The sequence below is a fragment of the Notolepis coatsorum genome (genome assembly GCF_963971535.1).
Source record: "Notolepis coatsorum genome assembly, chromosome: 7".
NCBI classification, from domain to species: Eukaryota; Metazoa; Chordata; class Actinopteri; order Aulopiformes; family Paralepididae; genus Notolepis; species Notolepis coatsorum.
The window spans coordinates 82,836,104-82,854,112 of record NC_140171.1 but is presented as its reverse complement, the minus strand read 5'-3'; the positions used below and the strand labels follow the sequence as shown (position 1 = coordinate 82,854,112).

Sequence of the window (18,009 nt, the reverse complement as noted above, 5' to 3'; positions counted from 1 at the left end):
AAATGTGGAGATATTGATTTATGACCAGATGTCATTTGCAGTCAGCCGAAGGACCGCACAGGCGGAAGAGGTTAATCAAGATGATACCACAATCGCTTGTTTAGAGTGGCAGAGCTTCAAAGATTGGAGCTGTTGCTCTTAACGATGCATGCAGGACTACTGTACCCACATTGCAACACATCTCAGCGACTTCGGGTCCTTGAGAAACGCTATATAAATAAAATTAATTATTATTAGTGTGGGTGACCTGGCAAAGCCAGGTTGGTACCCACACTATTAGAATCTATACTCTTTTTATTATTCTTTATTTATTCCACCGATTTTGCAAACACAACTCCTGCCAGAGCGTTCGCGCCCCATACACGTGAAAGGTATCAAAACGACCGGCTTGCCTATGGCAACAGCGCTTTTGCTTTTCGGAAGGTTTCACCGCACCGTTTGGCTACGAATCGACTTTAAACAGGAACATTTCCGTCCCATTGGAAATGCATTGCAAGTTAGAGTGGTGGAGTTGAAATAATTTTTTTTCCACTACCTTGGGTAAATTGCGACAGTGATCTCAATTTTGGACGTAGAAAAAAAAACACATCAAAACGATGACACGGCTGTCTGATCGCTCACAAAATAAAAATAAATGGAATTGGACATTTCTGTGACCATTTGTTTGAAGGTTCTCCTCCCATAGACACCAATGTGTTTGCACTCTAGAAAAAATAGATTATTTTGCTTTTCCCCCCCTTCTGTTCCGATCGTCACCGCGGCCACAATTGTCGACGGAATGCCACAATATTGCACACAACCCTTCACCTACTCCTTGAAGTGCTCATGTGCGCGTCACAACGCTTCATCTCTTATCGTTTGCTTTTAATCATCGTGACAATGCAGTCATGCATCTGCCCCCATTGAAATACATTCAAAGTGAAAGTGCAGAGTCATTCGTGATTGCATCACCTGATGCATGATTGCATCAGCCTAACTGGTGTGTGGCTCATGGCCCATGGCTACAGCTGACCTGCCAATGACCTCTCATGGACTTAACCCTTAAGTTACCCTCTGTGTTGCAGTCCACCCCCCCCTCAGTGTATCTCTTGAACCGTTTGTCGTAGAGACTTGCGGGTTGTGCCATTGTACTCGGTAGGGATATCCTCTTTCATTGGTCGATGTTGACCACTCCCCCGACCATTAGACCACGCCCCCTTATGCCACACCCCCTTAGTCCTGAAAAATTTCAAAAACTCGGAAAAGTCCGAAACATTTTAAAAACTCGGAAAAGTCCGAAAAATTTCAAAAACTCGGAAAAGTCAATTTTTAAAAAAAAACTCTGAAAAGTCCAAAAAAATTGCAAAAACTCTGAAAAGTCAAAAAAATAAAAAAAAATCGGAAAAGTCCGAACATTTTTTAAAACTCGGAAAAGTCAGAAAAATTCAAAAAACTCTGAAAAGTCTTCAAATGGTCTATGTTGACCACTCCCCCGATCCTTAGGCCGCGCCCCCTTTTTGTATCCTTTGAACAGTTTGTCATAGAGACTCGCGAGAGACCCTCTCCCGTTGGCCGGCGGTGCACAGGCGTCACCCACACTTTCACAATTTCCCCCGCGCGGAATTGTCTAGTTTTATTTATTATCTAATCCCTGCCCACCAAACACCTTCTCCAGGTGAGTTGCAGGGAGCAGGAATGTGGCTTTGTTATTATGATGCGAGAGTTTAAATACAAAAAAAAATAGTTAAAATATTAAATATACGGACGTGGGGACCTCTGCTATAGAGCCCTCTCTCTATATTCCGTTATGCGCAAGTTTACAGACTTGCAGAGCGCGTACTGGATTAGATGCCTTATTCTATGCGCACTGCCAGCCTTTATGCGATGGAGAGATACACTTTCAATTTTGACGGAGAAGATAATCTCCCGATTTAGATACAATTGAACACAAACAGATATGAATGCTTCTCTGCATATTTTCACACAGCCAACAAAGTACTGGGGCTGTCTCCTCTCAGACACCTGAGACAGAAAGTACTTAGCCACTCCCCTCCGACACAACTGTCGTTTTTTCACACAGCGAGGAAAATAATACTGTCGGACAATCTAACAATAATGAACACATTTACAAGTCATATTAAGTTTTGCAAATAAGGAAACAGATAGAGAACATTCAAAGCACTCTCACAAGCATTCTGGCACCAGCTGAATCTGAAATCTGAATTAGATTATTCCTTCTACCCCACACGCTACTGCATCAATGTTACTTATGATTAACACTTTAATAGCCGGAGACGCTGTTCAGCGTCTTTCCCCGCCATGCTTATTCTGCCGAAGACGCTGGACAGCGTCTTTGATATCAATATTTAAAAAATCTGTGATCGAAATCATATTTCTCCCCCGGAGACATTATATGTACTGGTGAGCCCCTCTCAATTCTCCAACGGTTCAAGAGCGCCATCTGGTGGCCGATCGGCCGCTCGCCCAAACAGGAAGTGATGCGGATGAAGTGGTGTTCACCCATATTTCGTCCGGGCACTCGCTATCATTAGCAGGACTCCATCTTGACACAATGAATGTCGATCGGTTGCAAATAACTTGATAAACAACATGATTTGGACGTATATACTATTATACAACCTGGAAATGGATCGGGTATTTCTACATCCCATAATAGGAATATCTCTGCTCCACGCTCATCGCCCAACGCTATGAGGAAGCTACGGTAAGATTCAGCTTTTTTTTTTTAACGTGTTCCATATAAACTGCTCTGATGATCATATCACCCACACTAGATGAATGATATAACGTTGCCCACGGAATTATAAACGACCCCCCGCCCATCCGGTCAACATCAGATCATACGTAGTAACTCCTAAAAGCACGTCCAGTTGACTTTTTTTTTTATCTCACACAGATTCCTACCAAACTGTATTTGATCATCAATATAATGCATTTAGGGCTATAAATCAAGTTCTGGAGAAAGCTGCAGAAAATGATAAAAACACTTATACTTTAGACCGTATTTTAGTATGAATATGTGAATGAAAAAGTATAACGTTGCTACACCCTGAACAATAGATATAGGACATTGAATGGGCCATAGTAATGTCAATTTAGCAATACAATTTAAAAAGTTATAGCCCTGCAAAGAAGGGGAACTTCTCCATGTTAAATAGGGCTGGCGAGGGATGGTAAATTATGAATTTAACCCCGGCGATCAAAGTGTTAACAAAGTCATTCATATCTCTCAGTTCCTTCCTTTGCTCAGAGAGCCCGTATTGAATTGTACCCATTCTCCAATCTGTTAATAAAGTTTTCAATCAGACAAATGTATAGAAAAGCTTTTATTATAAAAATGTTTGCAGTAAAATCATCATGCCTCGTTTAGTACTCCTGTGGAGCGCTGGTAGCATACTCGTGGGCGGCAGGGAGCTAACGTTATTAGCTCCGGTAGTTTTGTTTTGATTTCTCGTGTAGAAATCTCGTGTAGAAGTGGTGGACTTCCCGGAAGTAAAAAAAAAACGAACAAGCGCTTGCCGATTGGTGGTAAGAAAGGCAGAGGTGGGTGCAAGCGGTGTGACGTAATTGGCAGAATCGACTGTCAATCAAAATTGTTCTGTTGTACCTGACACGACACATGCATTGCAAACTCAGATATTATGGGATAACACTGGGAAACATGGGGCTTTGTTTGAGAGAGAGATACAGTCTCTTAAACTCTTAACACATCTGGCGCCAATAACGTCATACAACGTGTTTCAAGGTCATGCTAATTCTGCCATTCCACGGCGTACAACGTTATTGAGATCATATTAAATTTTTTCGCCATGGTATTCATAATTCCCTCACCCAGCCTCGGCTGATACAGTGGTGATCGGGCGAGTTACAACCGGAAATGGATCTCTGGTGATCTCCGTGCACCGGGGAAATGCGTCCGGCACTCACATATTGTTGCGGGACTCTAGACACACGTCCGTACATATGGATCGCTGCCATAACTCAATAATCGATATGATTTGGGCGTTTATTATTATACAAACCGGAAATGGATCTAGTCGATCCACGTCAAATAAGTGGGATCTTTTTCCTCCAGTCTCATCGGCGAACGGTAAGAGGACGCGAACGTCATTTTCAGCGTGATTGTTTATTATTATTAATGCAAACTGCTCTGATCAATATATCACCCATACTACATAAAGCATTTACTGACGATCACGGAATTATAAACGAGCCCCCCCCCCCCCCCCGTTCATCCGCGCATGATCAGTCATAACATTTAGGATCATGTATTGTACAGTTACTCATAAACTTTTTAGTCTTTTTAGTCAAGTTAGGTCGCTTTCACATATAGTTTTGGTGGACTCGGTGCGGTTCTGGTGGTGAAGTTGCAACATTGTTGCATTCTTCATTTGGTTCGCCTGCGTTCACATAGAAATCTGTGAGGCGCACCGAACCTTCTGAACAATGTCACGCGGTCGAAAAGGCCGCTTGTCTATTGGACAGTGGAAATGTGTGTGTGGCTGCGAGCCCGTGTGTGCACGCGCACGTGTGTGTGTGTGTCTGTGTGTGGACTGCGACCCCTCTAGTTCAGCGGAGGCGAGTTTTGACATGGCATTGATACATTGTTCTATTGAAGCACATTACCACCATCCTCTCGCTAAACAACTTGTACACCACGTTGTTTTTATGAGTGCCCACAAGTAGCTGTTTTATTAATAATATAATAAGCCGCATTTTTTCTTCCTTCTTCCCAAGATGCACAGATATATAGATAGATAGATAGATAGATAGATAGATAGATAGATAGATAGATAGATAGATAGATAGATAGATAGATAGATAGATAGATAGATAGATAGATAGATGCAGTGTGCTTGTTTTGCAGTGAATGAATGCTGCGAGCAGTGGTAAGGTAATAATAGTATTGACGTGGCATTGATCCATTGATCCAATGCCGTGCGCCTCGGTAATAATAATAAGCCGCGTTTTTTCTTCCTTCTTCCCAAGATGCACAGTTATATAGATAGATAGATAGATAGATAGATAGATAGATAGATAGATAGATAGATAGATAGATAGATAGATAGATACAGATAGATAGATAGATAGATAGATAGATAGATAGATAGATAGATAGATAGATAGATAGATAGATAGATAGATAGATAGATAGATGCAGTGTGCTTGTTTTGCAGTGAGTGCTGCGAGCAGTGGTAATAATAATCACTTCCTATATTTGGTTCGCGTTTGGTCCGATGAAGCGAACCGAGACCGACGTTTTCAGGCGGACCAGAGTTTGCCTGTTTGGTCCGCGAACCGAGTTCGACGCGCATTCACACAAACCTGAAAAACCGGACTATCGAATTCTGGTCCGAAAGTCCGGACCAAACAGCCCCTGTGTGAAAGCGACCTTAGTCTGTTAGGTTATGAAAGCCAGTGGGTATTGTATGACTCAGACTTCAGCAATAATCATGAGCATTATAAAATAAAACACACATGGCATGGTGGAATACCATAAACATATTTCTTGATGTTTCCTTTTTTAAGTAAGTAAAGAGGCCTATGTTCATATCGGTGAGCACAATTCGTAACACAAAAAGAGACACGTGTAGCATATTTATTTATTTAATATTTTATTTATTCATTTTATTAATTATTTTATTTGTTGCCATGCCTAAAATAATAGTCAAGCATAGGGCTAAAACGTTTTCTTAAAAACAATATATTTTTTTGTTATATGAAAGAATGTTACAATAAAAGCTTTTTTTTTTTTTTTTGATCCACTTTTTCTCCCATTTTTTCTATATTTTCTCCCATCCCAATTTCGTATCATCCAATTCAACCCTCCCCTGTCACGGACGCTGTTTCTTGCCTCCCACAAGCCGGCTGCAATGTGGACTAAGTCATACATAGCACAAGTCCCCTCCGGTACTTGAGGTAACAGCAGTCGCATCTTTTCACCTGCGCAGCTCGATCTCTCAGTGTCGAGGAGTAACGCGTGGGAGGCTCACGCTGCCCCCGACACTTCCTGATTCTACTGCGCAGGCGCACCAACCGACTTGTAGGAGTCGCTTGTTCACAACGTTCGATCCCCACCCTTCAGTTTTCCCTCCCCGTAATACGGCCAATGTGTATTACTGCGGACGACCAGCTAAACTGAAAACAATGTGGAGAGCTGGATTCGAACACGCGAATCCTAGCGTCTCCACACTGGTGGCGAGTGCCTTGCCCACTACACCACCTAGCCGCCCTACAATAAAAGCTTTTCTATACATTTGTCTGATTGATTGAAAACGTTATTAACAGATTGCAGAATGGGTACAATACAGTACAGCTCAATACAACAACTGCTAAGACTGGAGGATGAAGACCAGAAAAATACTTTCAGCTTGTTTACATAAGGGTCCTCCATTTTCAATTCATCAAAACATTTAGAGACATACAAATATACAGTAATATCATAAAAAAAATACAAAATTGCCAGGGCACAAATATCTGTATCGGTAACGGTCGATTGTGTTAGTTGAACTATCGGTATCGGCCGCACATTTTCATATCGGTGCATCCCTAGTGTTTACACACTTTATATCCATATCCCTGAGTCAACAGAATATCAATATAATGTACTACAGCCATGGAAATGGAACACAGACTGCAAGACATTCATCAGTATCCCAGCTAATACCAGCATATTCCAAGTATTTTAGTTGATCAAAACCAGGATAAGAGTTTATCTGGGTTATTGTAAAAATAATATGATGTTTACAACAACAAAAAGATGTATAGGCCACTTGAATATCACATTAACACAGTCAGTGATTTCTTTAGCATTGGGGTATTCAAATAAACCATACAGTATTTTACCTGCATGGTAATATCCTCACGACATCATTGGGCTTGTAACCTTCTATGCATACTGCACAATTGTCAAAGTCTGACTCTGTTTCCTAAAACACAAGACAAAGAAGAGACAGGAGTTGGCCATCTATCTTCTCATTATCACGCACATCAAAGGCAGAGGTAAGAAAGAAAAAAAAATCGGAATGATGAAAAAGTAATGTCATTATTTATTTTTTAACCTCTTAACTCTTTAATTGCCAAACCCGAGATAAGTCGGGTTAACTCGCCATGCATTGGCTGCCAACCCGAGATATCTCTGGTTTTGGTCATTTATTCTTTTATTCGATATTTTTATTCATTATTCATCCAGGGACCTTGGTGCTACCATAGGGAATGAGTCTGAGATCGCCAAAGTGCAATACCGGCCACATCCAGCTAGACGGCGGTATCGAGCACCCTTTGAAACCTTATATCTTGGCCTGTGCAACGGTCAAATGTCTCCGGGCACAGTTTTCTGGCCAGTCGAGCGGTTCTCCCGGTTCCATTGAAGCGCGTCAAATATCCCCCATACATATGTTGTGGTGGGTTATGCCGTGGACCAAATGGACATCGGATGTACCAGATGGCGATCAAACAATTGGATTTTTGGAATACTCCCGATCACAGGTAAGGACTATCTGACGTACATTTTTGCTTGATCGTGCAATGCTTTTATACCGATCGGGCTGATAAGCGTTTTTAGTGTTCAATACGAATGCCGTTACTGGCAATCAAATAATCAGAAACAAACCCCCCCTTTCATGCATTAATGATTGAACATAATACCTATTATATAGATTTGATTTGGGAATAGTAGTGTGTCCAGGCAAGAAACGGATTCACGTATGAGGCTACAGTATAACACAGCCTTTCGGGAATTACCCCAGAACACTCTAAAACCATACTTATATTCACCACGGTATAACACAGGAACATATGGAAGGAAAAATGTATTCTTTTTCACATACTGAACGATAGATAGTTGATGTCAAATGGGCCATAGTATTGTATCCATAGCTATAATATAGAATCAGTGTTTCCCATTAATTACCTAGACTGTGGCGGGCCTGTAATTGGTCCCGCCAGTTTTATAATGAACCAAAACAAATGTATTAATAAAAAAATATATATATATATTTTTTTTGTTTTTGCTTTTATTTAAAAAAAATTAAATATAAAGTTTGCCAATAGGGATGTATCAGTAGTATTGGCAGTGGTAGTAGTCGTAATCCAGTATATTTTTTTTATTTTCTAAAAAATAAACCAGTTCAACACAGGTAACCACTTTTGCTTCATTTATTTGATGGCTCAAATGTATGCTCTAGTCTAGACTAGTCGATTTTGTGTTTTGAGCACAAAGTTCATCATAGATCTAGCCTCTTTATTTTGCTGTCAAAGTGCACCAGATTTATGCATTTAGAGGATCCGAGGTTCACCCACCACAGTCTCACTAAATCCTGTGGGAAACACTGATAGAATAGTTATAGCTCTACAAACAAGGTGACGCACTCCTATCTTTTAACACTTTGAGCGCCACGCCTGGTTTTCCGTTTTACCGCTTGAATGCCACCATCGGCGCCAATGTTAACGTTAATATCGCCTAATCTATGTTTTAAATTATGGCTATGTGTCTAATCTGCCCATCGCATTATCAAAGACTATTTTCCAGTCAGTGCTGTGAAGGCAGATTGTTTTTTTATCGCGTCGTTTCCGTTTCAGAGCAGTTAGAAAAGCCCCCGTTTTGATATAAAAAACAGCTAATTCTGGAGCATTCTATGAAAATCGTCTTTTAGTGGAATATTCCACAACGTTGATATTCGTCGGCCTTTTTATGAATCGTTTTCAAATAAACGCTAGATGATCAATATTATACGTGCACGCAAGCACATTACGGCCGCGCACTGATAATCGCTCCGTTGATTTCCTCACAGACTTTTACAGTGAAACCGAAAGAAGACATTTCACAAAACAGCTTATAACTTCATCAAACTTACTCTGATTATCCTACCACTGATAACATAGAGTCCTTACCTGACATCAGATGGTATCCAACTGGTATATTCCAATTCCTGATCACCATTCGAAAAAATCGATAAGTGTATGGATCCAACGCGAGACTGTAGATCTCCATGATCCGCGGGGATCTGAGGCTCCAGAATGAACTGTGGTAACCCCGGCTGGATCAGTGAACTGGAAAATGTGGAGTACCGGATTTTTTTCCCCATTCATTTTCATTGAGTCCATTCCAAAATCACTTATGTCATCTGGGAGACGACAGGGGGCGCTTTTTTCCACAGTGATCACCGGCGCAGCTCGGCTATACTCGGGTAGGCTCGGGTGATGCAAAAAAATTTCAGATCGCAAAAAAAAAAAAAAAAAATCAGAGAAATCTCGTGAGTGGCACGCAAAGTGTTAAGCGTGGCATTGCTACGACGGGCCCCATCTAATAGCTGGCGCTGAATGAGTTAACACATTCAGTGCCAAAGACGACATATTACATTTTTGGGCGCCAACCGTTCAGTGCCAAAAACAAGATAATACGTTTTTGGATCGTTTGATCTTTTTACTTTGATCCCCACTCTACAGACCTGCCAGGAGTGATCTGCATCATTTAGGCACGTCCCCACACATTAGAACTGCATTCTGATCGACTATCACCAGGTGGCAGGGATTGATATTCAGCTTCACTTTTATTTTCTACTAGGTTAGTGGCTCCTCCTTCTGCTGGGACAGAAATACACAGTGCTCACCTCCGAATTCCGTTGCATAAGCGTATTTGACCATCGAAACATGTATAGACATATACACTGGTAATCGCGATGGCGATGCAATCACTTGGAATTATTCTTATTGGAATACCTTCCGGCTTTGTGATGGTATATATATATATATATACATGTCATATACCTTTGATTTGGGAGTATTCAGGGTTTCAGGGGATCAGCCAGAACGGTTTGGGCTTATTGCACATAACACGTTTTATCTCGCAATCTATGAAAAAATACTATTATCTTGGAAATGCGCGATGTTTAGCATGTAATAAACTACAAACTACGGCGTGGAACTACAAACTACAGTTCTTGGTATCTAGGGACATCTATGGACCTCAGTGAATGTATTCCCAGTGTCAGAAATATTGTGTCTATTACTAGGCTTGCTTAAATTGTGATGAAACAAAGGAGAATATGAATTATGATTTTTCTTTGCATCTTTGACAGTGAATAACACCATGCTAAAAATGACCAGACATGAAAAACTGCCACTGAGCTCGTTCAGTACCTTCTTGAGATTGCGTGTACAAAAAAATCTAAGGAAATGAATAAAGGGAAGATGATTAAACAGAAGGTTTTGTAGATACAGTACTGAATTCTCCCATCCGGAGCAAAGCAATTTGAAATATTATTATAGAATAGCAGGCTTATAAATCACCTTATTATAGCCAATTTGCACATTTTTATTTGTTTTTTATTATGTTTTTGTAGATTTTTATTGTTTTTACTACCGGGCAGTCTGGTAGAGAGAGAGAGAGAGGAAGAACGGGAGACAGGGCGGGGGGGGGACATTCGGCAAAGGATGCCGGGTCCGGGAATCAAACCCGGTCGGCCATTTCGCGACCACTTGGGCGCCCGCCAATTCACACATTTATGGATTGTGCCAAATCTTATCTTTCAAATGGCCGAGTTCAATTTGGATTTAATATCACCAGGCGTGCATAAGAACAGATAATGAAATCTACTGTATGTACAGTAGCTTTCTTATTTTTGCCAGAGTTCCGCCATTTTGAAACTGATTTTAAATCAGATTTTTGCTAAATGCTAAAAATAGGAGAGACAAACTAACTGCGCTCCAATATATGCCAATAACGTTCAGTTTTGTGGTATATTATCCCAAGTAATAAGAGATATTAAAAAATGTATACAGAACCCATTTGCTTTTTTTGACCTAGAGACCTCTGGCAAGTGTATTTCTGAAAAATGCTCATTGAAAGCTCTGGTTGTCCTCTTCAAAATGGTGTAAAAAAAACTACAATTACCGACATAACTTTTTCAAAATGGCGGACATTCACGATCAAAACAATAGAAAAACTACTATATAAATACTAAAATCGCACTAATAACACTTTAATTGGTAAACTAACGTATTGATGATAATATACATTATAACTGCTGTTGTGACATGGTTATAGGGATGGGTATCGTTAGGATTTTATCGATACTACTACTCTTATCGATAAACACATTGTCTGCCAGGCATTGTGCCCATCTTTGTGCCCTCTCTGCCTGCGCTGTAAGCCTATGGAGTGGCTCACCTTCTTTGCAGGGCTATAACTTTTTAAATATTATAGCTAGGGGTGTAAAGGTACACGTATCTGTACCGAACCGAACAAGTTTCATTGTGTACTGTACCGTACCGAACGGCTGTGTAGTGTACCGAACGAATACAACAGTATGTTAACCACTAACAACCGCCCACCGGGGGCTGTTTTTTTCGATTATTAATTTCAATATAGAATATTCGTTGACAGCCCTACACGTACAATTAGTTACTGCACACTATGTACCCATGGTGTCTTTTCAGCCATACCAATTTTTGGGGAAATACCACTTCTGGACTACTAACTACTACAGAAAAACGCGAGTAACAAGTTTTTCTACAACTCAAGTTCAGACCTATGTTACTCTATTTCATTAGCACTAAAAATGTGTTTTCTTTATTGTATCAGAAACTTCAGAATGTCATCTTTCAAAAGAGACCAGGCTCATGCATGTGCTATAGGTAGAAAGTATAGTATTTTAGACCAAATGAGGTCAGAGGAGTTTGATAGTATTTACTGAGGATGGCCAGATAATGTTGATATTTAAACTTAAAAAATTATAATACATAATAAATGTATACATGATCATGCAACATTAAGAAATGGTTGTAGGAGCGGTTTGGGAGAGGGACTTATTTAGATCGTCATCGTCATTGACGCTGTCGGTCTCATTCAAATCGTTGACCAACCCACTCACAGTGGTGGGAACACCCTTGACCTAGTCCTAGCCCGCGGTCTCACTGTGTCAGATTTGACCGTTTCCCCCTATGTTCCTGCTCTCTCAGACCACTACCTCATCAAATTTCAAATTGATTTGACGGTTTCTCACCCAGACAGTGTAGAATCCTACATGAGCCGTCGTATTAACGCCTCAACTGTCCTAATTCTAGTTAACTACCTACCAGACTCTCTCCCTTCCTCTCTTACTCTGGCCCCCTTGATCTCTTTACAGACAAACTTAACGCCGCCCTTTGTAGCACGCTCCCCTTAAGCCTAAAATTAAACGTGCTCCGCAAAAACAAACTCCCTGGTTTACGGAGGAAACGCGCTCCTTTAAAAAGGCTTGTCGCAAACTTGAACATAAATGGCATTCGACCGAACTCGAAGTATTCCGCCTTGCCTGGAATGATAGTTTACGTAACTACAAAAAGGCACTCTCACTTGCCAAAACCTCATATTTTTCCAGGCTCATTAATGAAAACAAAAACAACTCAAAGTTTCTGTTTGACACAGTTGCAAAACTTACTCAGAAACAACCAAGTGCCCTAAACCATGCATTCTCGGCTAACGAATTCATTAAATTCTTTACCAAGAAAATTGACCTCATAAGAGATGAAATTGTTGGCTTACTCAACAATCAGAGTCCCTCTCAACCTCTGATGGGCCTTCCCCCTGACTTTGAATCCAGCCATACGCTATGCTGCCTTGAAAACGTCTCACTTAGTGCCCTCTCTAAATTGGTTGGCGCGGCTAAACCCTCAACCTGTCTGTTTGACCCTCTTCCAGCAACTCTCATCAAAAAACTCTTCCCAACTCTAGGCCCTGCCCTACTCAATATCTTCAACACCTCCTTGTCTACTGGCGTGGTGCCCCTGGCCTTTAAATCAACAGTCATTAAATCACTATTTAAAAAACCGAACCTTGACCCTCTAATCTTGAAAAATTACAGACCCATCTCCAATCTTCCGTTCCTATCCAAAGTGTTAGAACGGATTGTCGCAACGCAACTTACTGACCATTTATCAAACAATAATCTTAATGAATCTTTTCAATCTGGCTTTAGAGCCTTACACTCCACCGAAACGGCGGTTACCAAAGTCACAAATGACTTACTGCTCTCTCTTGACTCAAACCTAACTTCTGTGCTCTTATTGCTTGATCTCAGTGCAGCCTTTGACACTATCGATCATTCGATTCTTCTAGGTCGGGTCGGGAATCATGTTGGCATTCGGGGTCACGCACTTGCTTGGTTTAAATCTTATTTAACTGATAGAACACACTGCATGGTCTATAATGATTTAACATCCGAGACCCTCCCAGTGCAATGTGGTGCCCCACAAGGCTCTGTCCTGGGCCCTTTGCCATTTTCGATATCATACGCAAATTTGGCATAAACTTTTTTTACGCTGATGACACCCAATTATATATACCTATTAAGCCAAATGATTCCCCCCAATTACAAAATATTGAGGCCTGCCTGCTTGCCGTCAAATAGTGGATGTCGCAAAACGTTCTACTCCTTAATGCAGATACAACTGAGATGTTAATTGTTGGCCCCCCAAACCACAGAGGCCTGTTTCAGGACATCTCCCTCAACTTTGATACTTGTCATGTATCCCAGAGCTCCACCATAAAAAACCTAATTTTTTATTCCTCCCTCTCATTTAATGCACATAAAAAATGTCACCAAAATTGCCTTCTTCCATCTTCGTAATATCGCAAAAATTCGCCCCATTTTAACTCTGGCTGATGCTGAAACCTTGATTCATGCTTTTGTCTCATCACGTCTGGACTACTGTAATGCACTTTTTTCAGGCCTACCTAATTCAAGCATAAAAAATCTTCAACTTGTGCAAAATGCGGCTGCACGGATACTAACTAGAACTAGAACATTTGATAACATCACACCAGTTTTGTCCGCCCTACACTGGCTTCCTATTCAAGCCCAATCTGACTTTAAAGTGCTACTCCTCACCTACAACATTTTTAATGGGCTTGCACCGCTCTATCAATCCGATTTAATCTCCCGATACTCGCCCGCTCGTGCTCTGCGCTCACAAAATGCGGGGCTTCTATCGATTCCTAGGGTTAAAAAGAAATCCGCTGGCCACAGAGCCTTTGTCTACCGCGCTCCCTACCTGTGGAACAAATTACCTGCCGTCGTTAGGGGCTCTGTCGAAGCTTTTAAATCCCTGCTTAAGACCCATCTTTTCTCTCTCTCCTTCAACCTACCCTGATCTCACCTGGTCGGGGACTGACCTTTAGATTAATCTGTCTCGTTTAGTTAGGATGTCTATCCTTTTGGCCTCTGTCTCTGTCTCGGCCGGTCCCATGGAACGGATTCGTGTCGCCTTCTGTCTGGCCTGCAGTGCTGAACCTTCCGAGTGGCTCCTCCTGCCCCCACGGGGCGTGCAGCCCTCGTATCTCACCCTGTGCCCATGCGCTTGCAGTGGTTCTATCTATTGCTCTATTTCATAATTTTCTTGTATACTGTGGTTCTGCCGTCGCCATGCGCTCACTGCATGTATCTGTTGCTCCATCTCCACCCACTACAAACATGGGAACTCTCTAACCCCTGTCCCAACCCCCCCCCCCCCCCCCCATCTCTCGGAGTGCTTGTCTCGTAGTGCTGATCAAGGTGGTGGATGTCTCGGGGTCTTGGCCAAGATTGCAGTGACTGCTCTACGTGCAACACCGAGGCCATGGATCAGCTTCTTACCGTCTTCTGTCCGTAGTCTGTCAACATGGTTTGTGGTCTGTCAACGTGGTTGCATTGCTGGGTTAAGTACTTCTATTCTATTCACATAATATGCTTACTTCATATATCTATTCTATTCACATATATGCTTACCACTTGTATCTATTGCTATGTCCGCCTATTACAATCACGCAAGCTGTCTAATGCCTGTCCCGTCTCCCTGTGAGTTGCTGTCCCGGAGTGATGACCGGAGTGTCGGACGTCCCGTGATGAAGACCGGGAGGATGCGACCCTCGCTGCGTGCCCTCCTGTCTCCGGCTGTCTCGTAGTGATGACCGGAGTGCTGGACGTCCCGCGATGAGGTTGCAACCCTCTCTGCCCCGCCCCCTATCTCCCTGTCTCCGGCTGTCTCGGAGCGATGATCGGAGTGTTGAACATCCCGTGATTAAGACGGGGAGGACGCGACCCTCTTTGCGCCGCTCCTGTGCCTCAAATAGATCCGCTATCAGCTCTATCTTTAATCTTTCAAAATGTTCAGTTGCTATCAGCTCTATCTTAAATTTTTCAAAATGTTCAGTTGCTATTGCATGCACTCATCTGTGTTTCACTACACACATGAGTGCATGTTTACCAACTGTCCGTCTGCAACACTACTATCACCGACATCTAAGAAGGGAGATCCCCCCTTGAATGGCCCTTCTAAGGTTTCTCTCCTCCACACTGCCTGGGGTGGATTTTTTTGTGAGTTTTTCTTTACCTTCGTGTGGGGTATGTCTGGGAGTGTTTGCATTCATTCATTTATTTTGCATTTATTTTTAAATTGTTGGACCTTATGGTGTTCTTGTTTTGTTCTTGACTTATTGTTATGTTTCTTCTTGACTTGTTTAAAGAAGACGTGTGCGGCCCATGGGGACATGTTGTCGGGCCTTACAAATACATTTGATTTGATTTGATTTAGGGAGGGGTTTTAGTTTGTGTGGTGTAATAACAAAGTTGAAATTGAGAAGTTTAGACTTTAGTTTAGTTTTACAATTTAAATAATATGTTTGTTATTATGAAAGTACAGAAAAAAGGTACCGTCGGGTACCGGTACCAGTACAAATATGTACGGTAACCAACTCTATCTCTGGCTCAAAACGAACTAATCAAAAATCATCATGGTTAACACATTCAGTGCCAACCACGAGATTAGTCAGGTTAACTCACCATGCGTTGAGTGCCAAGGCCCGAGAAAACCAGACAAAACTCGGGTTTTAATCGTTATTTCTTTTATTAGCAATATCCATACATTTTTCATCCATCCAGCCTGACGTTATCATTGGGAATGGGTCTGAGCTCGAAAAGGACAAATACCGCCGCCTATCATCTCCCGGATGGTATTGCACATCATTGGATTGGATTGGGTGGGGCTGTGCATCAGAAAAAAAGTCTGGTCCGGGGTTTTCCCTTCTCTGGCAAGCAGTATCTGTTACCACATTCACTGGGGAGGCTCGGAGCAGCTTTCGATTATGTGTTTTGGACTATAATGTTGGATCAATAAACGCGATCAATATTTGGAATGGCGATCAGGAATTGTATTAATCTTTTTGCAGAACATCTGATGTGAGGTAAGGACTCTATGTTACCAGTTTTGGGTTAATCAGATGTTTTTTTCACAGAGATCACAACGTGTGTGTGTGTGTGCCTAACGTTAGCGCTAAGTACGGCATGGATAACCGATTTTTCAGCCCGCTTCTCTAGCGTGCATAAGTACACAAATACTATCGATAATCTAGCATTTATTTGAATACGATTCATAAATCAGCCGAAAAATTACAATGTGTTTTGTGTATTCCACTAAAGAGCTATTATCGCGGAATTTCTCTGGAATTACTAGAAATCTCCAAAACTATACTTGTATTCAAAACGGTATATTTTGTAAATGTACCAATGAAAAAACAATCCGTTTTGTTCATGTTGACTGCAAGCAAGTCATTGATAAGCGAGGGGTGTTTTAGACCCATAGCCATAATTTAAGATATAGTTTAAGCCTTCGCAAATTTCCCTGACCTCCCATTGACTTCCTTATTGGCACGGTAGCCCTAATATGGTCAAAGGGGCGTGGCACTGAATGTGTTAATAAGATATAGATGTACAGTTTCTTCCCCTTTGGATGTATATATATTTTTTTTTATGATCTCTGTCTCTTACACAATACTGTATATTTGTATGTCATAAATGTCTTGATGAATTGAAAATGGAGGACCCTGATGTAAACAAGACAAAAGTATTTTTCTGGTCTGCATTCTCTTAGCAGTTGTTTGTATTGAGCCGTACTGTATTGTACCAAGATCGATGCCATCTACCAGCAGCTCCAGTCTATTCCTGTGTCCCCCACACCTCCGGGTGTTAAACATGACCCCCTGCCCCGGCCACCCACCCACTCCTTTTCATCCTTCTCCCTGGTGGACACTGACTCCATTATGAAGTTGGTGTCAGACTCTAAACCCTCTACCTGCTCTCTGGACCCCATGCCCACCACCCTGGTGAAGGCTGGCCTGCCTGCCCTCTCATGGTAGACATGATTAAGTCCTCCCTGCCCACTGGCTCCGTCCCTGCTTACTTGAAGGTGGCAGCAGTCACCCCAATTCTCAAGAAACCCGGTCTGGACCCCGATAAGCTCAACAACTTCCGCCCCATTTCCAACCTCCTCTTCCTTAGCAAGGTCCTCGAGCGCTCAGTAGCCGCCCAGCTACAGTCACATGGCAAACCATGACCTGTTCGAACCACTCCAGTCTGGGTTCAGGGCTAAACATAGCACAGAGACCGCCCTGATCAAGGTAACTAATGACCTCCTCATGGCTGCTGATGCTGGCAACATCAACATCCTCATCCTCCTGGACCTTTCAGCTGCTTTTGACACCATCTCACACTAAATCCTCCTAGACCGTCTGGAAAGTGTCCTTGGCATCACTGGTATCCCCTGTCCTGGTTCACATCCTACCTGGGCCAACAGGTGGCAGTATGGTTCCCTCGGGGGGTCCAGGTCAGCTCCAGCACCTGTTAAACAGGGTGTTCCCCAGGGTTCGGTGCTAGGTCCACTCCTTTTCACAATCTACCTCCTCCCACTCGGTGAGATCATAAGGAAACATGGCCTCCATTTCCACTCCTACGCAGACGACATGCAGCTTTACCTCCACACTACTACACTACTAAACCCTCTGCTCCCCTCCCTCTCTCCCCCCTCCCTCACTCACTGCCTGTCTCCAGGACATAAACATGGATGACCACCAACTTCCTCCAACTCAGCAAGAATTAATAGTTGTAGCTTCCCCAGCCCTCCTCCAAAAGATAGATGCCTTGTTCTCTCCATGGATGGCTACTCCATCTGCGCCTCCACAGAGGTAAGGAACCTGGGCATAATACTGGACTCAAC

The 18,009-nt window shown here is 42.3% G+C and overlaps 1 protein-coding gene across 1 annotated transcript in view; it reads right to left on the bottom strand.

Annotated features, from left to right (window-relative positions):
- The window catches only part of rnf150a (ring finger protein 150a), a gene marked incomplete at its 5' end in the record, with an annotated part of 177,022 nt that overhangs the window by 48,939 nt on the left and 110,074 nt on the right, over positions 1-18,009 (bottom strand). The window contains one exon of the mRNA XM_084317982.1: positions 6,847-6,929. Coding sequence (XP_084174108.1) covers positions 6,847-6,929 — 83 coding nt within the window. The remainder of the gene's footprint in view (positions 1-6,846; positions 6,930-18,009) is intronic.